This window comes from Micropterus salmoides, unplaced genomic scaffold (assembly GCF_014851395.1).
Source record: "Micropterus salmoides isolate LMB-PRFRI ecotype aquatic unplaced genomic scaffold, ASM1485139v1 Ms_hic_scaffold_8, whole genome shotgun sequence".
In the NCBI taxonomy this organism is placed as follows: domain Eukaryota; kingdom Metazoa; phylum Chordata; class Actinopteri; order Centrarchiformes; family Centrarchidae; genus Micropterus; species Micropterus salmoides.
Window position 1 is genome coordinate 1,143,947 of NW_024044570.1, and position 24,578 is coordinate 1,168,524.

At 42.3% G+C, this 24,578-nt stretch overlaps 1 protein-coding gene across 6 annotated transcripts in view; it reads right to left on the reverse strand.

Annotated features, from left to right (window-relative positions):
* Positions 1 to 587: 587 nt before the first annotated feature.
* immp2l (inner mitochondrial membrane peptidase subunit 2) overlaps positions 588 to 24,578 on the reverse strand; it is a 249,557-nt gene continuing 225,566 nt past the window's right edge. For all 6 annotated transcript variants that reach the window (XM_038706564.1, XM_038706565.1, XM_038706567.1 and 3 more), the window contains exons 5-6: positions 11,549 to 11,651; positions 588 to 893 (exon numbers count right to left, since the gene is read on the reverse strand). In XM_038706564.1, coding sequence (XP_038562492.1) covers positions 768 to 893; positions 11,549 to 11,651 — 229 coding nt within the window. In that variant the 3' untranslated portion in view covers positions 588 to 767. The remainder of the gene's footprint in view (positions 894 to 11,548; positions 11,652 to 24,578) is intronic.

Consider the following 24,578-nt stretch of genomic DNA (forward strand, 5'->3'; position numbering starts at 1 on the left):
GGGACTCACGGTGGACTGGGACTCACAGTAGAGTGGGACTCACGGTGGACTGGGACTCACAGTAGAGTGGGACTCACAGTAGAGTGGGACTCACAGTAGAGTGGGACTCACAGTAGAGTGGGACTCACAGTAGAGTGGGACTCACAGTACGCGCTGGAAAGAAAAGCAGTCAAATAAATTAGAACTCAACTTAGCTAAAATCACAATGGTTTAAGTTTTAATATCAAGGTCTGTAGTCGATTAATTTAAGGTAGAATATGGGCAGTACACCACAGGAACACTCACCAGGTCACAGACTGATGAAAGTCCACTGACTTAGAAAAGTTTCCAAGTTCTGTCTTCAGATCTCGTGTTTATTTGACCAACAGTCCAAAACCAAAAGATAATACGTTTACTCATCTCATATAGAGCACTGGAACAAGAGAATATTTTGGCGAAACGATGAGTCGATGATTACAATCGACTAGTTGTTTCAGGTCTCAGGACCGTCACAGGTTAGAGTCCCTGTGGTCTTTCTTTCAGGGAGAATTGTTCGTGTCACTGGCGACGCCTGGACTATGGTTAAATGAACAAAACAGAAATCAATATACAGTCAAACATTTTATTTAACAGTTGTGGAACAATTTTCTCCTGAAATTGAAATTTTAGAACAAAAGACTATGAATAATAACAGTGATCTGATGTGTGGTTTAAACTCAGCTCCATTTTTCCAGACATTTCATTTTAGATTTACACATTAGTTATAAAAAGTGTGTGTGAGTGTGTCTTCATCCCTCTTCTTCCTCAGTGTACAGCGGTCCTCGGTTCGGGGGGAGAGACGGTTTGATTTGCTGCCAACGATTTGGCGGCCAGATGATGTGAGAGGCCCGACCGTGAAGCAGCCCCACGGACACCTGGGAAATAAAATTTAAAAAACACACAACTCAGAGCGTTTTGTGATTCACGTCCTGCACCAACAAAGGAAGTAGTGTGGCCTTTATGTAGAGAAGCAGAATTAAAGATGGAGCAGCTCGCCGGACGCTCATGCAGAGAGTAAACATTGGTCCTGCAGTGAAGTCAGCCAGCTGATCAGCAGACATTTCCGACGTTGTTCAATAAAATCTAAGCAAGTAAAAAGCCAATACTTTACCAACACACCTGTTTAATAAGCATAAACACAATATTTTAATCTGCTCAGTCTCTCATGCACTGCAGCTGTATTTGGTTTTACACAGGCGCAAGATAAAGTAAAAGCTGCCTGTCTTTAGTAACTGTTCAGCTTAGTTTGCCACGTACATTAAAATATGGCACTAAACTCAGCTGCTGAAGACAGACCAGCCCTCCTCTCAACCAGCAGCAGCAGAGGGGGAGGAGGAGGAGGACAGGGACTGAGTTTCTAAACTTCACTCAGTATGCTAATGTCAGGAATATGATTTATTTCACTGACATTTTAGATTTGTTTTGACTTTGCTGTTGTAAATCCTGTTGCTGCTCCAGAAACAACATTTACTTAATGAAAAATAGCCTATTAAAGGTCCAGTGTGGAATATTTCTGAGGATCTATCGACAGAAATGCAATATAAGATCCATAACTATGTTTTCAGTGGTAAAGACTTCACATAATGAACCGTTTTTATTACCTTAGAGTGAGACATTTCTATGTACATAACCTTCCATGGACGTCGCCACGTTGCATCGAAATGTTTCTACAGTTTTGCATCAGAGTAATCTTTTCAACCATTCGATGGTGGATGAGAATATAATAATACTGACACACACCTTCATGTTGTTCAGTTAGCTCAGTTGGTAAGGTGCAGGACTAATGACCCCAAGACTCAAGGGTTTGATCCCACCTTGAGACATCTTTTTTTTTTTTCTCTTCAACAAATGGATTCTGCAGGAACTGTTTTTCAGGCTCACATTACGGCACGTGCTGCACTGTTTTTGTTTCGGTGTTTGATCCTCATCCATCAACCTGCAGACGATTTTTCATTTCCCCAGTATCTCCAGGCAGAGCACATTTAGGGGAATCGCGTAAACATTTTCTCTAACTATTTTAACATCAGCGTTGGTTTCCATGCTTGTTTGTTTACCGTCTTCTAAGGCAGATTTGCTGTGATTTTCTCTCTCTTCCCTGCCCTGGTAACCCCCGTGTTTCACGTCACGAACGCTATGAACTGTGGGAATTTCCATCAAGCAAAGTCTGCAGAAATGTGGACTTACGAAAGGAGTTTAAAAAGCGCTCAATATGTCCACGAGAGAGCCCTCGGTCACATGGCGATTTGACCGCGGGGCGGCGATTTGACCGCGGGGCAGCGATTTGACCGCGGGGCAGCCCTAAGCCCTCACAGACTTACAGGGAACGCGCCTCTGAGTCTGATGGAGCAGTGGATAAGAGACCCCGAGGCGTACGACCTCTGGATCAAAGCGTCAGCTAAATGAATAAATGTAAATGTCTGAGTGTGGACACGGGTTGATTGGGCTTTTGCCTTGTCACCACGTTCTTTCCCACCATCGTCGATCCCAACTCAACTCTCTTACAGGGCTGTTATTCTCTATCGGGACGTGGCTCTGACTTTGTTCAGTTACATGCTGATGAAAGTGTGTTTCAGTTTAACATGAAACATTTCTTGCACTTAAAAATAAGTATTTTCTTGAGGGATGTGCAAAAACATTGTTCTTACTCTTTTCCCAGACAGTCATCTCAATTATAAGCACTTCTGCATTATTCTAAGAACTATTTGTCATCAAACATCCAGAATTTGGATGAAATAAATCCCGCACATGTATCCCTTGGTCACCTCTGCATGCGCATTTTGATGCAGATTTAAATCCAAACCCAGACATAAAATGCTCAAGAAATAGAAATGTCTGCGCCAGATATATTCTAAAGTCTAAATATTTTCTCGTTAAAAGATCCTACATATTGAGTATTGTGCAGCCTTGGCACAGGCATGTGAGTAAAGACTGATGAGTAAAGTATTCTATTTATTGTGATGAGCCCATCTGCTTTTAATGGCCGTCTTGGGGATAAAAAAAAGACGACAAAATCTACTGAGGAGAAACTAAATGTAGAGCAATACTTATTTGGGAGGATTTTAAACAGTCTGATTTACATTCACACTCAGGTCCAGAGACCTGCAGACATCATCAACAGCGGAGATAATGAAAACTGGCAAGCTGACAGCTGAAGATCTAGTCGCTCACTGTTGTTCGACATCGTCCTCAATTAGAGTTGCTTTGCATACGGTCGAACACACACGCCAGCAAATGTCAGCTGCTTGAAATGACGCTTGTTATCTCTGAAAAGCTGGCGTCTACATTAAAAAATCCACCGGGCCACGTTCATCTCCATCTTCAGAGTAACCTTTAGACAGTCCGTGTGCTCCGGCCCGTGGAGCGACACAAGGCCGACAGCAGACACAAGAGGTGGTGTCTGATTGGGTGTCCTGTAGCCCGGGCAACGGGAAAAGAAAAGCCGCCACCCCTACAACAGCTGCAGGTCAAGATCCAGTTTAATAACACAAAGTAATGAAGCAGCTGATTAATATTCATCTGCTGCAGTTGTAGAGCAGGTCAGTGGGCTGTTATCTACTGAGGCAGGCTGTGAGAAATCAAAGAACTGAAATCAAAATGTATTTAAATTGCACATTTCGTACTAGAAGGTGGATAAAAACAGAACCGGATCTCTGACACTGGATGGCCGGGTCAGCTGGCATTTTTCTTTCTTTTAATCCCAAGAAACATGAAGCTGTTTCTTATGTTTCTCGGTTCAATGGTTCCCCCTTTTTAAACTTTTATTTAACAAAAACATGTTGTTTTCAGGAATTCCCTTTTCCCATTTACTGGTTACTTGTCCAGTCCTTTGCTTCCCTCTTTGTTTCAATCCAATTCAATTTTATTTATATGGCGCCAATGCATAACACAAGTTCTATCATTGCACTTTATTTCATATGTTGCAATGGTTCCCTCTTTGGTTCCATGGTCTATTCTTGGAGTCTTTCTTTAGTTGAGTGATTGCAACTGTGGTTTCTCTTTTAATTCATCTAATTCTTCTTCATTAGTTCCTTCTTGGCTTGCTTCCTCTTTAGCTCCATGTGTTTGTTTAACGGGTTTCTCCTTTGTTTCTCTTCTTTGTTGTTTTTCTTCTTTGGTTTCTTCTTGGATTGAGTGGATATTTGTCTTGTTCCTTGGTTTATTCTAAGGCTCTATGGTTTCCTGGTTCCAGTGTTTGCTTGTTTTTTAATTCCTAACTTCCTTCATTCTTGTCTTCTTTTCCTCTTCAACTTTTTCGCTGGTTCACTGGTTCAGTCTTTGGCTCCTTGATTAGTTCGTCTTTTTCTTTGATCCATGGTTCCTTCTTTGATTTAGTGGTACATTTGTGACATAATACTTTCTTGGTTCTTCTTTGCTTGCTAGTTCTTTCCTAAGTTCCTTAGTTACTTCTGTAATTTCTTCAGCACTTTAGTGCTTCCCCCCCCTTGGTTCATTTTTATTGAGTCTTTGATTCTTTCAGTTACTTCTTTTGTTTGTTGAATCCCTGCATAGTACAGTTTTGTCCTCTTCAACTCGCTCTTTGGTTCCTTGGTTTGCTCTTTTATTTTCTGGTTCACTGCTGACATATAGTTCCTTTGTTCATCCTTTAGTTCCGAGATTTTCTCTTCAGCACTTTCTTTTGTTCATGATCCCTTCCACACTGTGTTTCCTTCTACATCAGGATGGGTACGGAGCCTGAAAGGCAGAAATCTCATAGCTGGCTGAGCTCCGGCTGACTCACTGGTATTGATCAACCCCCCCCATCAACGCCCCACAGATGTATTGTGGTCATTTCGTGCTTTGGGCTCAGTAAAAATCTTATTTATTGCACCTTAAACGCTTTAAGAGGCCATACTTCCCACAGTGTGAGATCGACTGACATGAAATCTTGACTCGTCTGTGTATTGCTTTCAGAGTTTTCCTTCATTTCACATTTTTCAAAGTTTTGAATTTCTTGGAAAACTATTTTCACCTCTGAAACAAAAAACTTTGAGAAAAGTAAAAAAAAGCTAGACTCACAGTCCATATAGAGTTCTCACTTTATACTGTACACAGATGTTGTTTATTTATTTTTTTGTGGACTATTTCTGATCGACCCAAAAGCTGAGTGCATCATTTGTGGGAGCTGATGTGAAAGCACTGTGTGGTGGGCGGCAGCGAGCACTGCAGGCCTGATTTTAAAAGAATATATTATTGAAATGAGACCTGCTCGCTGGATGGGCTGCATCCTGAATATATATCCATTGATTTAGCAGTTTTAGTCATGTTCCTCCTGGTATGAATATTTGGTGGTGACATTAAACTGTCAGATGAGAGAGCGTTGTGTGACATGAGGTTTTTACTGCAATAAAAAGAAACATAACGGTGCGGAGGCCTGGCGAGATGCTGCCACAGCGTCAGCCATTCAGCGAGAATAAAGAGATAATGTGATTTTGTGAAGTGTGTGATGGTGATGTCTGTAAGGAGGGATGGAAGCTGACAGGCGCTCTTTAACTGCACCTCAAAGTGATCCAATAAAACGTATACTGGGAGAATGACTAAGAGACACAGAAAGACATTGAGATTTACACCACCTGGTAAAAGTTTTACACGTTTACAGTTTTTCTCCATTGCTTAAACACTAGAACCAGGCTTTTGAACTACATTTTCAAAACCATAACTCCATTTTTCAAAAAGCACACCCATTTTCAGCACAGGTTGAGCTGAATTAGCAAACAACTAAGTGTCATAATTGATAACACACCAATCAGAAGCTTTAATAGATAGATAAAAGGGCCAGAGTCAGTACATTCAGTTTTGGAACAATGGATCCAGAGAAATCTGAAGGAAGAGGAACAGTAGGAGTTGGAGGAGATGGAAGACATGGATCTTCTTTTGCTTGTAAGCTTCCTTTCTTTGTTGCTCTTTAGACAGCTCAGTGCTGAAGAAAAATGGGAGCCGAAGGCTGGGTCTCACCGTTGTATATATACAAGTTGCGGACGTAGGAGAGGAACACGCTGTGGGTGAGCGTAGACAACTTTCTCAGTGCAGCGCAGGCACGCGTAGGAGTAAACCCAATAACGATATACTAAATAAAAAGGTAAAATTATAGACTGATGCCAGACACACTGGGAGTAAGTCTGCCCTCAGGACTTCCTGCCAGAAAGCCTTACTACGTTATGTTTAGGCACCAAAACTACATGGTTAGGATAAAGAAAAAAGAAAGGCAGAAAGCCTTTTCCTAGAGGCCCTGAAGGAAAACGTCTCCCACGTGTGTACCAGACCGCTGAACTACCGCCCACATCGACAATTTGTTTTGTGAATTTGAATAGGTCTGGTGCTGTGCTCATTGATGGATGTCTTCCAAACAGGTAACGGTGAACATGAACACAATATCAGACTCAGTGATGAAGTGTAATGAAGCTGCAACTCAGTGAGTGAAAAAATGAATGCACAAATCTTTTTTTTACTGAGTTTGAGTTTGGTCTGCACTGGTACGCACTGCTTCCTTGAAACACCAACGAAAGCTCTCACAGCCAACTCAACCGGCAGCAATCAAAAGGAAAGTATTCCGTAGAGGCTCCCGTACATGATACTTCTGCATGTGTGCTGAAAATGAGACAGTTCTTCAGTAGTTCTGTTCTGACGGAGTCCAGGCCTCTAAATCATTTGAATAATTTACTTTGCTGTTTCTCAATACCGAGTTTGCCAACTTCGGACTTCTTTACTTTAAAGCTCGGATCTGGCAAGTTCGGCTCGGGAGTACAAACTCCCAGGAACGGGAGCACGCGGTCCGTCATTCAGCAACTGGAACAGCAGCGGACTTGATGGCGGCCGGACCCGTCAGCGGGCGGGACCTCACATCTCTGAAAACGTCGTAGCAGATTTTCAACAGCTCTGTCTTGAGAAATTGACCACCTATTTGGAGTTTAAATAACTATACTCCCGCATAAAAACTCTTCAAACTGCATTCCGTGACACAATAACTGCACTATTATAACTTTTAACAGTAGTGAGTCTTCTCCTCTGCCACTTCCTCTTTTTGGCGGCAAAATGCATTCTGGGATCCCCTGCTATCGAAGTCCACACAAGTGTTGGTCACGACTGACTTCTGGATGCTTCCTGTGGTCTTTCCTGGTCTCCCCTGTGTATTTTGTCTCTTTCTGTGTCTGTCTTCACTAACAGTCGGGATCAGGGTAAGCCGTCACATAAAAGAGGCGGTGTTAGCAGCAAACGACCAATCACAAACATGGAGTCACCAACAAGGCTACTGTCATATTTTACAAAGAGCAAACTATAGTCTAATATTAGACAAATGCAACATGGTCTGCCACTGACACATACAGGAAGACAGTGTGAATGAAGTAGCCTTTAATATTAATACGTTGATTTAATGTGTTGTGTAGGAAAATATCAGCCTTATTCTTTCAGCCCGGCCGTGTGTCTGCGTTTCCACATTAAAAGACTCCAACTCACTTTTAAGAACTTCTTATAACTTCAGAAATCAGATTAACTTATTTAAACGCACTCAAAAGTGTTCCAAACATTGTTCCAAATTAACTTCATAAACCAACAAAACAGGTCATAAAATCCTGCTCAGATAGTGGTCCAAAGACTGAATCTCACCATTTAGGCTACTGAAAACTCACAAAGCAAAATGTGGGACACTACATGACCAGTCTCTGTAATGTGTGCACTGTAAATTAAACACATTCTTATTAAACTTAATCTCATAATATTCAGCTTCTATTAAGAAAAATGAAACCCATTTATTTTAACGGCTGTGTGAAATGGCCAATATAGCGATTTTTCTAGTCTCTATTTATTATTGTTTGTTTGCTTCTCTGTGTAACTCTGTTTTCCTTGTGCCACAGGGTTACACTTGCATGCCTACCTGTCTCCACCAGCCTTAATCATTCTCCCCATCTGCTCCAGTCTCCATCCACCACCGCTCACCACCACGCTCTGCCTTCCCCATCAACATCCACATCCCCCTTTCCCCCGCCTATAATAAATCCTGTTTTTATTCTGTTAAAACTACCTGGTTCGAGTCTGCTGCTCATTTTAACAGGTACACATATTGGAGAAGCTCAAGTTTAATTACCTTGACTAAACAAATCCAAACTGTCCTTGTTGTTACTATATGAATGCTACATGAGAGCACACGCACAAATGTCTTTCTGTCCCTCTGTCTGATCGGAGTACAGACTGCTGCTGCCGTGCACAGAGAAATGTCTTGGGAGCAAACTGTAAAGCCAGAGAAGATCTTCAGATCTCCTGGTCCATGTGTTCTGGGTTTCATATCAGAGGGGATTTCCTCTGAGCTCCTCAGCTAGATTCCTTTCAGCTGCAGAGTCGGGAGCTTCTGTCTGGCCCGTAATGTGCCGCTCATAGCAAACAGCACCTTCACTGCTCAAATTTATGCTCTCCAAAATGCATCAGTTGGAGATTAACCCACATTTCATCCATTGGTTCAGTTCCTTCCTCATCAACAGGCAGCAGCTGGTTAGGATCAATAACACCTACTCCCCCGTGGTCAGAACTAACTGCAGAAGGATGTGTCAGCTCCCCACTGCTATTCATCCTTTACACCTACAACTGTGTGACCAGCCTGTCGACCACGTCATCAAATTCTCTGATGATGCTGCACTGGGAGCTCTGATCAAGGGGGGGGGGGGGGGATTCCAATTCAATTGAAATAAAAATAGAAAAAATAAAAATATACTCTAAAGGTAAACAAACAATAAATAACTATGAGTAAGGAGAAGCAAACACGTTCTCATCCCAGGGTGTCAAATACCGACGCTTTGACAAAGCTTTGGCAACATCTCAGCGAATGCAATCCCGTAACTCCATCCTTAAACCTTAACCTGATTGTAAGTTCAGCCCTAAAACCACCTGAATGAGGGCTTCTACCTGTGGGGACCTACATTTTTATCCCCACAGCGACACTATCCTCATTGGTTGGAGTGCATTCAGTCCCCATCGCTGTCATTTTCAGTTTCCTTCTTCTTTTCTCCAGTCATGAGGGGGATGTAGGGACCTGACTCGACGTCAGATTGGACCGATAAGACCCTGACCTATGACATACACACACATCCATGGATTTTCACTGCTGCGATGGACTGGCGACCTGTCCAGGGTGGACCCCGCCTTTCGCCCAATGTCAGCTGGGATTGGCTCCAGCACCCCTGTACGCAGGATAAGCGGCTGGCGATGGATGGATGGGTTTTCACTGAGTTCCATGTTTTGTTTCTTTTTCTTTTCTCTTTAAACGGAGCAGATTTACGGTTTAATGCCAAGTTTAAGTGACAGTAGTTTTTGTGAGGCTTGCTTCACCTTCTCATTCACTCCTTTTTCTCAATGTCTTGGTTGTTAAAGACCGAGGCCAAATCGCAGAGGCTGCAATTTTTCGCTGAAGGTAAAATGTGTGACAAAGCAGCATTACAATGACTATAGTGCTGCCGAGATGCCCCGGCCTACAAATCGTGTTCTCCCGATGTAAGTTTCGTACAGACCCCAAGTTCTATTAGGATTTAAATCATTGTTTCGGTTAAAATAAATATTGTGATGCAAGAATTATCATTCCTACTGATATGGCTGGACTGGCTAAGAAGACATTTTGAGGCCACTGGGTTCTACAATGGCTCCGGAGGGTATTTCTGCAGCGTAATTGTGAATCATATTGCAAATAATAGCAATGTGATGTTTTCACCTTATCGAGCAGCCCTAGCATGGAGTGCGCACGGCTGACCAGTGTGGAGAACAAATGCTGAGACGGAGCACATTAATAGGAGAAAAGAAGGGAGTAAAGTGACGCTAAATGCTGAAAAATTACAAAGATCCTCATGACTAAGAAACGTGGAAGAGGTTTAAAAAAGAAAATAGATACAAGCGAGTCATCATATCACAACTACTACGACCTTTACGAGTTGATTCTTTAGGTGAGTTCTGCTCATAGTGTTGCTTCATAAAACACGTCACAAAAGACATCAACAAGAGCCTGAGAAGCATCGACGTGTTGTACTTCGCAAGAGGAAATATAAACACAGAAGACCAAGGTCATTGTTGACAACATAGTTCCATGGATTGAAGTGTAAGTGCTAAGGTGCTAGAGTTTGCACGTTGCCCTATTGCACGGCATTAGCCCGGGTCGCTACAGAGCAGCGCCACCGCATGTGTCAAAACAAGTAATCATGCTACATAGGAAACCAGGAGGTGCGTACCGTAAAACTTCAATTAACAGCCGAGTCCCAAACAGCCGCCTGCCCCGTTTACTGGCCTGGTGCGGGAACACGTTCTGACAAATAAACGCCCGGTCTGGTTTTTATAGAAGTTCTCTGGATGTATAAAACCTCTTAAACCTCTTAAATCTTAAATGTGCCAGTGTGGACCTGCTGCACATCGTTGGATCAGTTCGATTCTCCATGATTCCGTCGTTCACTTCATTTAAGGGAAACAACGAGCCCCAAAGTCTGATTCTTCTAGATTTACTGGTCTAACCTGCCTGGTACAAGAGAGGAAAGGAAAAAATTCTGACTGCCGTAACCTTAGAAGAGCTCGTTAAGCCCGAATGTGTCTGATTATTTATCTTCCTTCAGTCTGTGAGGATCCACCGATCAAAAGAATCAAACAGCTTTTCATAAAAAAGAATCCACGTTGTGAATCCTGTCGTGTGAAGTCCGTCGCTCTCTGTCTGCTAACTTCTCTCATCCTGCACCCTGTTGTGGTCGTGATGTTACTTCAAAATAAAAGCGCATAAGCCAAAGCCAGCTAGATCAAATGAATGACGTGTATTTGATATTATTTGATGATTTTTATACTTATTAAATTACTTATTCTGTCTGAACAAAAAATAAACTGTTTCATAGTAGTTTCAGTTTTGTGCAAAAGGAATTAAAGGCCTGTCCCATATAAAGGCAGGGTCAATTCAGTGAATTTAGCAAATAAAAGCCGGGCTATTACTCAAAGTTTTACGGTATGTATGGAAATGATCTGTAAAACAAAGACCTGTATACTCGTTTCTGTCAGGTGGGAGCATCTCAGAGCTACCAGAGCTTCACGAGGATAAACACAAGTCCAGTCAGAGCTCTGAGGAAATGCCAGGTGCAAAACAAACACTCCAGAAGTGCACAAAAGTTCTCTATATAATCTGTATTCATGTTGTCTTTATTATGGGAGTGCACTTGATTAACTCTTGAAACTGAAGACGCCTGGCTGTGTTATTTTGTGTAGGATATACGTGGTCTGTTGTGCATGGAGTGAATGTGGAGAATGTGGCCTGGACTGATGACACGGCCTTTATTATTATTTTCCCAGTCTGCCGCCGGGTCAGTCACTGTGTTAACACTGTTGGGGGTGTGTGTGTGTGTTTTCTTCATTACTTTACTTTAGCTGCGCTGTTATGATTATTTTATTGTTATTTATCTTAACTGTGCAGTGGTTGTGTATCTGTAATGCAGCATAATGGGAAGAAAATGTGATCAAACTTTAATTATATTTATGGCGTGTGGAAAGCTTGATATCGTGTTACAGCAGTGGGTTTTGTCCATACCGGTCCGAAGCTGTTGCTGTCCAGACTGTGTCCGTGATGATCCCCCTCGAGCCAGAAGTGACCGTCAGGAACACGAACGTATCGGTTCTTGTAGCCCAGTGTCCTGAAGAGAAGAGAAATAAAATAAGATTTTGTTTTTAATCAGGCTTATGCAATAAATTCCTCCAGGCAGTGAAATCTAATGATGTTAAAACAGCCGAGAGTTTCTGTTTAAAGATGCCTGATTTCCTTTTAGTGCCATTTGCGTTCCCAAATACTACCATTTCCTCTCAGCTCGCTGACTGTTGAGCACAATATCAGTAATGAGCTGAAAGACAATTTAATAGTCTCAGTGGAAAGCCTTGACTAGTGTTTTCCTTAAAAACACATACAGAGAGTGTTATCTGTGTCGTACACGTGGCCGACAGCAGTCCTTCCTCGCGGTGATCAGCAGGTGTGATGTTGTTTACCATCTCACTGAACAGAAGTGAAGTGTAAACAGATTTGAACTTTCCAGGTGTGTTGAATGATTGCTTCATTAACTCTGCCAAGAGAAAGAAAAGATCAAAATTCAGGGCTAAAACTGCAGTGAAGGCTCCTCGTTGATGGTAGATCAAATCTGCGGGACAATTATCGCCTTTCATCTCACTATCGTTAATCATCAGCCTCTTAATCATCCCCGCGCGTCGCTTTCCGTCGCCGCCTTATCGCTCAAACAAAGATCCGATCCGAAGACGCGTTCAGACTAATAAGCGGGTGAGGGGGTGTGTGGAGAGGGTGGCGGCGTCCGTCTCCTCTTGTAGCGGCTTCAATCAGGTCGTCATGTTTATGAGGAGAAGGTCCGACGCCCTTCATCATCCATTCTGGACGGTTATGGGCCCGTTCCAGCGCTGATTTATCATTTAGCAGGGGAACATTGTGAATTACAGCCTCAGTGACTTTATAAATGGAAATTTGTCTGCGATTCTTAATGCGAGTGTGTGTGCGCCGGTCCGGGAAGCCGTCCGACTGAAGAGGCCTTGGATACATAAATATTGATTTAGCGACAGCAGCTGAATTTACTGACTCACAGAAAAAAAAAAAAACAAGCTGGGACCTTTTTGTAGTAATAATAAAAAAGGTTAAAGCTTGTATGCCACCAATTCTCTGCTACATTTGAGACGGAACAACTATGAAATCTTTACAGAACCAAGGACGAATGACTTCACTGCAAATTTGCCTTTTATTTAACCAGGTTTGGTGAAGATGAAGAATCTGAGCAGAGCAGCCCGATTTAGGTTTTTAAATTCCTCCCAGCAGCTATCATCACCGTCTGGTCCTGTGTGTGTGCACGTATGTGTTCCCAGCTAATCTTGCGTACTCCTGGACGCATCAGCCAAACATTTTAATAATATTTAGTTTAAAATAATAATAATTGCTATATGATCTGTTTTATAGCAGCACTGACTAATGACTCCTCTCGTGCTGGCCGCACACTAGAGGATAATCGGGCCAGTTTTGGGTTCCCGACAACGGCGGTGGCGTTCCCGATCCGAAGCAGGTTGGAACCGATTATCGGCCCGAATTATCCTGAGGGGTTTACAGACATAATCTTAAACTCGCCGCTGGATCAGAGGCTCCCCGATTTCAAATCGTAAAGCTCAAACATGTCTGAGCTGCCCGAGAAGCGTCACTTGCTTACGCTACAAAATGTATAAACCTGCTGACCCCCTCTTCTCAGCCTCAAGTTCAATCACAGTTTGATTCTCTCCTTTTGTTTTTCTCTGCAGAACACAGCACACACAAGGTCAACCAGCTGTCCACATCAGTCTGCCTCCATGTTTGTTTCTGTCTGAAGTCACGTTTGACATCCCAAGTCCTCGGAACCGCCACTCTGAAACCGTTTAGTATAGCACCTGGAAACAGACACCTATTTCCAGGAAAAACGCCTAAATGAACAAACCCAAAATAAATCAGGAATAACTCCTCAACCATTTGGCCTAGATGCATAATTCTCCTTTGAAAGGTCAGAAGCTAAGGAATATGGATCAACTGTAATAATTCAATTCAATTTTATTTATATAGCGCTAAATCACAACAACAGTTATCTCACAGCGCTTTTCATAATAAATGAACCTATTTATTTTTCTACTAAAGAGTAACTGGAGATGCAATAAATCCTCGCCATGATGTTTTAATCGCAATATCACCGTCTAAACCATCATCCAACTCATTATAATGCAACTGAATATCTTCTATTACACCTGGAATCCAACTGTAACTGTAAATTTGATGAAAAGAAACTGATATACAACAGTAAGACAATATTTCAAAAATGTACCAGGCGAATGTCCATGTTTTGGCCATATTTACCATTTCTGTGTTCACTTTTTTTGGGAGTTTTCTCCAAAACACTATTTCTGTCCAGATAACCACGTTCCAAATAACAAAACATTGAAATAATGATCAATATTGCTGTGACCAAAAGCACTCCCGTGCTTTACAGGCGCACAAGTTGAGAACAGAACATCCTACAGGCTCTTTCTCTTCGTATTGAAGAGATGAACTGGTGTACGTGATGTCTGCGTAGCTCCTACAGGTCGGCCAGAGGAGGCCGATAAAGACCCAAAGCAACTCTTCTTCTCTCCTTCAAAAGAGCTCATTGACCTCACCAAGATGGCGGCCCATGGCGAAGGTCTCTACTGACACAGGATAACAGCTTGTTTTAGGACTGAAAACAGCGAACATTGCTGCGTTATTTTTATTATTATTTGTTATTATTACTGATGAGTGAAAGTGCTGTGTTTGTTTGACCCGTCCATTCACTTCAACCTCCTCCCTACGCTGACTTTGTCGCTCTGTATCCTACTTCACCTGACTTTTTTTTCTCTATTCGCACGTAAAATGTGCATTTTATGTTTACACACTGAGTTTACACACTTTATTTAGCTGATAGCTACTGAAAAGATGCTAGCATTTCTGCTAAATTCAGTTCATTTTTTTATTCCCATGATTTTCTATTGCAGTCCTGTCTTATGCGTTGAGGAAACGTAAGTTTTACGTAAATTATATTTAAAATCTCCATGCCTTATGTGATGTTGATTAGGGGTGGGAATCGCAGGGTACCTCACGATACGATACACGGCTCGCGATAACGATAATATCACAATACAGCAATTCTGCAATAATCGATATATTGTTAGACAGTCCTAAAATCATACATCACCATATCTGTCTTATTTGCTTCAAATCCAAACTGTTAGAAAACAGCACAATTCTGCAGAACACATTTTTCAGTCTGTAAATTAAAACTACAGGGCAGCTATGAAAAAATATTATAAAAGGCACATAAAACGCAAATCCACAGAATTTTTTTTACTGCAAATACAAATGGCTGTGCACCACCTGAGTCTAATGTGTACATCACATTATATTAATTACTGTTCAGTGACGCAGCGCCGTGCTGCCCTTTCACTTCCTACTGGTAGCTCTTCTTTTAGGCCACTGGGAATATTGAGTTGAGTTTTGACCCTTTGGGGTTGCTGTAGCTGGTCTGTGCGGAGTGCAGCAGCTGCAGATCAAGGCGGTGAAGTTAGCTGCTCTTATTTATTCCACACAGAGCATTTAACACAGCGTCACTCAGGATGTGACGCTTGTGAAGTGAAATGTGTAGTTTATGTAAAGATTATATTTTCGCGATGCTAATGTCCGTTAGCACGTTGATGGAGATTCCCATTATATGTTAGCACTGAGCTAACCATCAAAGCGCTATTTTGATTCATTTTATCGGCTGGAATATCGATACAGTCTCAAGGATAAATGTATAACGATATATTGCTGTGTCGATTTCTTGGCACACCCCTAGTGTAGATCCAAGATGGCTGCCGTAGTTATCACAGGGAAATCGGTAGAGTTATAAAGTTTCCTACTTCAGAGAGTCGTGGGCTGAAATTAATAAAATTTGCTATGAGTGAAGAGTTACTGATTATCTTTTTACTTGTAAAAACAACAAGGTGAACATTTGGAGCTCATACATAACAAACCCTTGTGAATCCAGTCAATATTTTCTTTTTATTGACATTTGTGTGAAAGTCTTCCAGACTAACCCGAGTCAGACAGACAGCGTCTTGTTACTGAGGGTCTAACCCAGATACAGCAGACACACTCATACACACCAAAATAACAAAAGGACACACGGCGACGCTGCCGACGCTTCGCAGAGCTTCCTGATGCTACAAACTGCCGTCTGAACGCGACTCCGGGCAGCTTCTGAACAAAAGGGTTAGAGTGCTTCACCGAGACGACCAGTTAAATATTCACATTTCTCCTGAACACACAGCGGCTTTCATCAGTGTTAACAGCGGCTGATGAATGTTGCAGAGGAGGTTGAAAGGAGTTTAATGAGGCAGAGGTCGACAGCTGCTGACGGCTCCACGCACCGGATTAAGACAGTTAAACCTGCTCTGACGTGTGTGTGTAGTATTAGACTGAAGGCTGATGCTCCTCGTTCTGTCTTTGGGCTTCAAGCTGTCAAAAGCCAAACTTTTCCGTCACTGTTTATTATATTTAAATGTATCTGTCTTCATAATGAGAAAGTTTTCTGCAGATTGACGGGGTGTCTGAACTATCGTTTCTGAAATCACACTACTGCCGTGGCTCACTTTAATTGGATGAAAATATGTGGATTGAGAGATTTACGGGTGAATGGATTTCATCATGCATGAATTCCTAAACAGTCCAGTGAAGCTCAAAGAGCTGAGGTAAAGCACCAACACCACCAGGGTCAGAGCTTCAGTCCTGATATATGTACTAATGCTACTGCAAGGTAGATTTTATACTAGTGCTAAAATGATTAGTCCCTAGTCATTATTATTATTATTATTATACAATAACCAATAGCTAAGTCCCTCACTTCCACCCAATGGGACCTCATTTCAGAAAAAAAAAATTGTTTTAGATTTTGGATAAATGATCATTTAAGTAGTTTATGGAGCAAAAATGCTTCTGCTGGTTCCAGTTTTCCACGTGTTGCCCTTTTTTAATATCTTTGGCTTTTGAACTGTTCATCACACAAAACAAGACATTTGATGGCACTGGACTGCGATGTTTCCACACCCACTACGGCAGTTTTCCGCCAAGTGGAGATGAGAAATGTAGACAAACAATCCCTAAATACCCAAGACGAGAAAAACTGATGCAGAAGGAAGGCAGTTTCATGAATAGTGGGAAAGTGACTACATGTTTGTGCTTCAAGGAGAAAACCCGGGACTCGGCCTGTGTCTTCTGTGCTATGAGGCAGCATCAGTGACGAAGGATCAGCGTTGGTTAAGCCTCCTGCAGACTACTCGTCTTTCAGCGTCGGACGATCGCCGTGCCGTTCGCACGGCACAACTTGCCGTTTCAGGACGGGAGTCTTGAAGTCGTTGTGGCGTTCACGCTACGTGACTGAGTGGTGGGTCACACGAGCTGACAGCGGCTGTGTCACCTGAAACTGGTCTCCAAACCACGTTTTGTCAAGAAAACACATGTCAAACGGGAAATGACGGAAACCTACAGACAAAACAGCTGTTGTTTGTTATTCTAAAGACAAAGATTTTGGGTGAAAGAATGGATCAGCACACGCAGGTAGCAGGATTGTCTGAGCTACAGAGAGCTGGAGGGGAGTAAAAAGTGTTCTGTGGTGAAAAGTAGCTACCTGCTCTCATTGGTTGGATATGGATGTCGACTCTTCCAGATGTTTGGCGTGCTGGATATCTGGCAGATGCCGGCGATGTGTCAGAAATGTCAGGTCGCCGAGCGGCAAATCGGGTTCATCGTGTTATCTCTCATTAGTTGGACGTATGTCCTCTGCAAGGCTGTGTGCAGCTGGACAGTTTTATTTATCACATCTGTCCCTCATGTTATTAGCAGCTCACAGTTATTTGTTTTACCATTCTGCACCTCTGGACTGTGAAAAAGTGAGAAGTTACTGTAAAAGCTTGTGTTTGATGATATTTGTCTTTGTTATTTACTTGAAATATTTTCTTACTAAGGCTATATTTTTCCATCTGGTGAATGTCCTTAACTTGAATACATAATCAAATAAAGACACAGTTATGTTAAGGAGTAGTTATGTTTGTCTTACAGTTGCAACTGGCCCTTTGAGGGTAACCGTAATGCTTATGCGGCCCTTGGTGAAAATGAGTTTGACACCCCTGGTCTACGGCCGTGCTAGCAGCTACCTTAAACACTAAGGTTAGCATGCTAACATGCTGATGCCAAGCAAATACAGTGTGTTTGCAGTCTTAAAAGGTCCAGTGAGTCATATTCAGGAGGATCTACTGACAGAAATAAGATCCATAACTCTGTCTTCAGTGGTGTATAAAGACCTGACATAATGAACCGTTTTGTTTTTATTACCTTAGAATGAGACATTTCTGTCTACAGACACCGCGGCTCCTCTTACATGGACGTCACCATGTTGCGCCGCCGTGTTCCTACAGTAGCCCTAAAGGTCAAATTGCTCTACAGAGCCCGTTTCATCACTACAAAGAAGAAGCAATAAGTAGTAGTAGGTTTAGTAGTGGTAGTTTTCTGGTTTAATAGAAGAAAGAAAAGAAATTTGGACAAAGGGAAGACCACACCTATCATTTAGCTCAAACGCTGACAGAGCGTGTCGGCCATCGTAGCTTGCAAAGGGAGCGGTGAGCGGTGAGTGAGCCGTTGGCAACCCTCACCACTAGATGTCACTAAAACCTACGGACTGAAACTTTAGGGCCCGTGTCCCCCAAAGCGTTTTTTTTACCAGCTGAAAACGTCACCACAAAGTAGGGTGCACGCTCTGCATGAAGAGAAAGCTGATTTGTTAGAGCACAGACTGTACGTGGGTTCATGAGATTTTGCGGGTGAGGAAACACCTCGCTGAGTAGCCACATGGTTTTGGATGTGCTCGGTGGTGTTTGTCCCGCACCTCCTGCACTGCGAAGTCTCCACTGCCCAGCGTGGAAAAGACGTTCAGCGCCTCGTCACGCTGCGCCGCTCCCTTTGCAATCAATTGAAAAAAGGAAAAAACGCTTTGGTGGACACGGGCCCTTAAGCCCCATTCTGATTGGATCTATTTCTACAGAGGAGGCGGGGTGATTTAACTGTAACTCTTTACTCCTAACCAGTTACATTTACTGCTTTTTGGCAAACTCGCCGGTCATTTAAATCCCGTCCACAGCACGGTCGTTGTATTTTAAAGAGTGTTTTTGTTTTTGTGGAAGAAGCTTTTTTTATCAGCTCAGTGTGAAAATGGAGGAAGTAAAAATGTTCCTGCATATCTGGAAACATGCTTTCCACCAACATATAGTCTATTTAGACAGGAGAGCAAGAGCTCCTCACATGGGCTGCTGGAAGGTCAGCTACAGGGACCGACCACCATCACCGACCGACAGGCCGACACTCTGCCTCCATAAAGCTGCTACATGTCCATTCTCTATTTCAGTGCTGTTCATGCTGTCATATTGTAGATACTGTACATAAAATCCACCTACCTCAAGTAATTACTCCTGCACAAAATACTTATTTATTCCAGCATCCTTTGCACTGTGTACATGCCTGACATGTACGCATGTATGTGAACACAGACCTGGAGAATGAAGCTGACTGTGATTCTGATGGAGGATCACTGGATGAAGTTTAGCTGGCCAGCCTGAACGCCCTGCAGCAATGGAAGACATATACAGTGCTTCTTTTTGCTCACAGAGAAAACGCCAAATTAAATTTTGGTTGCCAGGTTTTGGCTATTTTGATAAAAGCCTCCACAAAACTGGCAGATAATGCTTCGTATGTTTACTTGTCTAAAGTTAACTTCCAAAATACTATGATACACAGGATACTTCATTATCCTGCGTGTAAAGTTCAGCACTTCAGTTTCTTTAGAGGGCACATTACTTCATGTGTTTTTGTGTCACTTTGTTAAGAGTAGGAGTGACTTTTCGTGTCACTGATGACTGCCTCCTGCTGAAAGGGGACCTGTATAATGGTTTAACAGACAAATAAACTTTATTTATGTGTTGCCATTAGTTCATTGCAGATTCGCCTGCACCGCGCCACAGTCAACACTCCCACTTAGTTTCCTCTGGCCTGACAGCGACGACGGGAGATTTACGTGCGGTATAAACCTCTCTGTTTGGAGATGAATCTGTAAAACAATCTTCTCTCTGCGTCTGACGGTTATGTGGCAGGCAGACGGTCTGGCCTGCGTGGCCGAGTTAAAACGGGAGCTGTGATTTATGTCGGCCCGGCCCCAGTAAGACAACGCAGGCTGACAGCCAGCGTCGTCAGCGCCGCCTCCGCCAGGGAACCCATCACAGGCCTGTTAATTATTCATCCCCCTCCGCGGTCGCTGACCTGTAATTTACACGGTGGCACTCGACACAAACAGCTGCCGGGATGAATCGCATGATGATGGCGTGTTATGATACTGTGAACACGCCTCTGTCGGCCTGCTGTCCTCTCAGCCTCACCAGCGCTGCTGCAGGGTCAGACTGTGGATATGATATCTGATGTGTTCACTGGCGGCTCGTGTTGTCTTTCTCAGCGACTGTGTTTCCTCTCTGTGTCTCTTATAAGACAGAATTTTAATCATTTCTTCCTACTTCTTTCCCCCACCGATGCCTGAGCACTAAGTTTTTTATTTCTGCTGGTTCTACTATCTATTGTCACTTGTAGATCTCTTACTTTATTGATGCTTGTATGTTGTTTCTCAAATGTAAGTTGGTTTGGACAAAAGCGTCTGCCAAATGAATAAATGTAAATCATTTAAAGAGGGTTTTGTAAAGATGCTTTGATTTGAACAAAGAGTTAAACTCCCTTGTTGAAATTCATAAAATGACATCTCTTTCTTCTTCATTGAAAAAAAAAACACTGAATCTATGATTATACAAATGATATTATTTTCTAAAGTTTAGGTGCTGGACACAAGATGAAGACACAGCAGCATCTAAACAATTAAAGGCTGCACCTTCATCAGTGTGTGTCTGTTTGTCCCTTAAAGCTTGCTTGCGGAGAACCCTGTTTCAGGTTTATTCTCGGTGTTTGTGACCTGGAGGCTTCGAGTTTTGACATCACACATCCTGCAGGTACGTCCAGGTGTTAAAATGAGATTTAATGTGAGCTCAGAGAAACTTTCCTCCTTTCAGCAGATGAATGTGGTGACAAACTCTGCAACAATAAGAGAAACACCTTTTTTGAGCGAACAGGGACTTTAAGATTTCAAGGCAGATTTTTGGACATTAAATGTGACCAAGAAAATGAATAGAAGAGAAAATGTTTGCAGACTTTCTCAGGTTTCTTACTTCTCTTAAAAATGATCTGTGTTCTTCTACATCTTGTCTGAGCCCCGTCTGCATCAGAACTGTCATTAGTGTAGTTAAATACAACAGTTCCAGCGTCTGGACATCCTCACCACAAACTGCCCTGGTATCATATTGAATCTGCTCCAGTAAGACATAATTGGAGAAATGTTCCAACTGCTCCATCAGCCTGAATGTGAAGCCACAACAGTTACAGGGATTATTTCTTTGGTAGAAAGTCGTCACGAAATGTGACCTCAGGGGATTTTCTGCATGGATTATCAGGACTAACTATAGACTTTATTCTGGAAAGAGATGCTGACGTTTGATTTTTTTTAAATATAGTTTTTCAATGCTGTAAGTTCACCTCCATCGTATTGGGGTGGAGCAGCATGTCCTCACCACAACAACGTCCAAATAGGTCGTTTGTGCAGCACTTTATTGTTGCAGCGACCTCTAGTCGCCACACAGCGGTAGTAAAGGAGGAAGTAGGGTTATAAAAAGGCAGAAACTCCGTGTAAAGATGAGGACGGGCGAGTCAAACCAACTCAGGAGAACGGCGTTCGAGTCCCATGTGAAACCAAGAAAATGGTGGATTATTTTTATTTGACACAGCGTTACTTACTGATTTAAGTAACATGACTACAGTGATTTGAAACAAAACCAAAGAGTTTTCCTAAACCTAACCAAGTTTTGTTGCCTAAACCTGACCAAACTGTGACCGTTACCCGCGTGTTTGATGTCATGTAAATTAGGTAACGCAGTTCGGCGCGTTCGTGTGCTTTTAAGTCGGAACGTGGAAACAACATGTGTGAAGCTTTCTATTACAGAGGGATTTCTGTCCCAGAGTTGTTACTGCACAGGTACCTGAAACCACTAAAATATCGCTTGTACTGCAAATGCTGCAAAAACATAACTTTCCTAAATAAATGTAGGTTACTCTACATGGACAGCAAACTCACCGTTATAACCCAATACCATATTACAAATGACACATTAGCTAAACATTTATGCAATTAATCAAACATTTTTACCCATCAACCGTGTTTTTCCCCCTTTATTGGATCTTGAATTCATCTTTTACAAAGATCTTTAGCCAAAACAAAAGTAGATAAAACAGGAGAATAATAGAACAGGACACAACTATAAGCAACTGTTTTCATTGCTTTACTATTATAAAGTTTAAATAAAATGTTTGATTTCTATCTTAAAATGTCATATTTAGCATATAAAAATAAAGAGGTTTAAAATAAACCTTCAACCATTTTGTTGCACAATGTATGACGTCAGCAACTCGTCAACTTGTGTACCAAACTTTACTCACGTTTTTCACGTCAATTTTTACGATTATTCCGACGCCACATGAATGCACAGTTAAGGTCCGGTCACCTGTCGCTGCTACGGGAGGCGTGGACTTGGTTGAAGACTTGTTGGGTACAGACAGAAATCACAGATATATCTCTTATAACGATCTGCACGGATTGACACCACTAGAGGGAAGTGAGAAAATATGTTTGTGATTCTTGGAGAACGAAGTCTTTAATTCTGGTGTTTGTTCTGACGTTTGTGGCAAGTCTTCTCAAAGGAAGTGAAAAATGCACGATCCCACACCAGTCTGCACTTATGATCGAACCTGTTTGTGTGTATTTTTATGTCAAACTGCAACTTCAAAGATGAAAATCAGAGAGAAACTAAAACTGAGTGAAGAAGCAGTGTTGCTTGTTAATTGCTGATTGTTTGCGTTGGTTGTTTCATTCTTAACATACGCGGAGGCTTTATGGACTCTTGGCCCTCGGCTTCAGAAGAGATGGCAGCTCATCAGGATGACTGACAGGTGTGGGAGGGGGGGCGGGAACTTGACCAAGCTGATTTGAAGTATGACTAAGAACAGGCCGAAAATAAAATAAAAGTGTAATTCAGCGGTGAGTCACACAGAGCAGAAACCTGCTGCTTCTCTGCTTCTGTGGGTTGAAACACACTCACGTCACAGCAGGAGTTTCACTTTTGAATGTAATAAAAAGCAGCCGCCGTGATGTCACAGAGTAACTTGTTTGATTTATTTTACAGTAGCTGTGTGATTTGAGTACAAAATTAAAACATGAGCTCTGTCAACACATCACAGGATCTCTGGATAATGGACTTTCCCAGCTCCCCAGTCTCCCAGAAACTGTGCACTACATCGTCACACCAGTGTTTAAATGAGCTTTTACCTGATGTTAGTAGTGCCGCTGTTGGGAGGAGGTCGGGGGCGACGGTTGGGTCAACGTCGTCCAATTCCGTATTGCGTTCCCTGCCGATATTCAACATTGCTTTTTACCATGACTGTGTTCTTTCCGTCTGGGACAGGAAGACGATCCATGATGCCTCTCAGCAGCACCAATGAGCATAAGGCTTTAGAACAGTTTACAACACGTTTAAAATGAGCCCAACCTTAACCCCTTAACGCCTGGATTTATTTATAATTATATAAGAAAATGTATCATTTGTTCATTTGCTTTCAAGATGATGTTGAATTAAGTGGACATTGTTAATTTGTCTAGATATAAATTCAGGTATGATGGAGGTATGATGCCAGTTAGCGACAACAGGCATAAACGAGAAACCAGAGCTTGCAAAAGGTTCCTAAGTACGTAACGAATATGCACAAACTGACATTGGGGGAATACATATGCTATCTCCTCTGAATGGAAGAGGTGTGATGCGTGAAGGGGTTAAACATCTACAGCAGTAAAATGCATCTGTGTGGTGGGCTCCCATGTTCCCTTAGGGGCTCTGTAACACACACATTAATGCGGCAGTAATATTAATTCATAAACCTCAAACGCAATAGTGAAACATTTTACTTTGCTAAAGTAATGGGCCTGAATATTTCTTCCACCTCTGGTTAGCTCACCCACAGACTAATACTGCGTTCCGGGGAACACAGAACTCGGAGATTTCCGACCTCCAACTAGAAAAAGTAGAGTGGAACCTGAAGTCGGATTTTTCTATTTGTGAAAAATTCGTACCCCGACTTCAAGAGTTGCAGCTTAATGATGTCGCACAACAACGGCAGCTCCCATAAAGTAAAAGGCAAAGTGAAGTATTAAATTTAAATAATGCATTCTAAAATACTGCATGTAATTTTAGTAGCTGTTGTGGGTGATTTACTAAGAGTTATTATGTAGATGACAACAGGAGCAAACCCAACGGAGGCGGCAGTATTTAAATGAGGGTTTTAATGGTTTCCTCCATGGAGAGTCTGGAGGGAAAGCAGCCGCTACGTAAAAACCTTGGTTTGTTTCGTTCGGTGCGTCAGTATGTGGAAATCGTCTGTACCTGCCCGTCCTGCCTGAGACTGCACTGAGTAGTTGGGACACCTGAAACCCTGTCACAGTCTTGTAATCAAAGCACTACCTGTTACCTTTACTATTCGTCTAATACAAAACACTTAGGTTAGAAAAGGTTCTCCCCTTCATGTTCACATGTAGCTACTTAATGTGTGTAATTTCCAGTTCATCAGAACTTGATGAATCCCATTTGCAGTTTCATCACTATCTTCATAAAAGTCAAGTAAGAAAAATATCTCACGCACACACTGGAAACATTTTTCTGTTTCCCTTGTTTGAGGCGTCGGTGGCAACCGAGTACACCACAGGCTCACCTTCAGTCGGGGATCATTCACGATATCCCGCAGTCTTTGGTCATAAAACATTCACTGTGATCATCTCAGCTTTCGTTCTAACCAAATGCATCTTCTTCACAACATTTGAGTC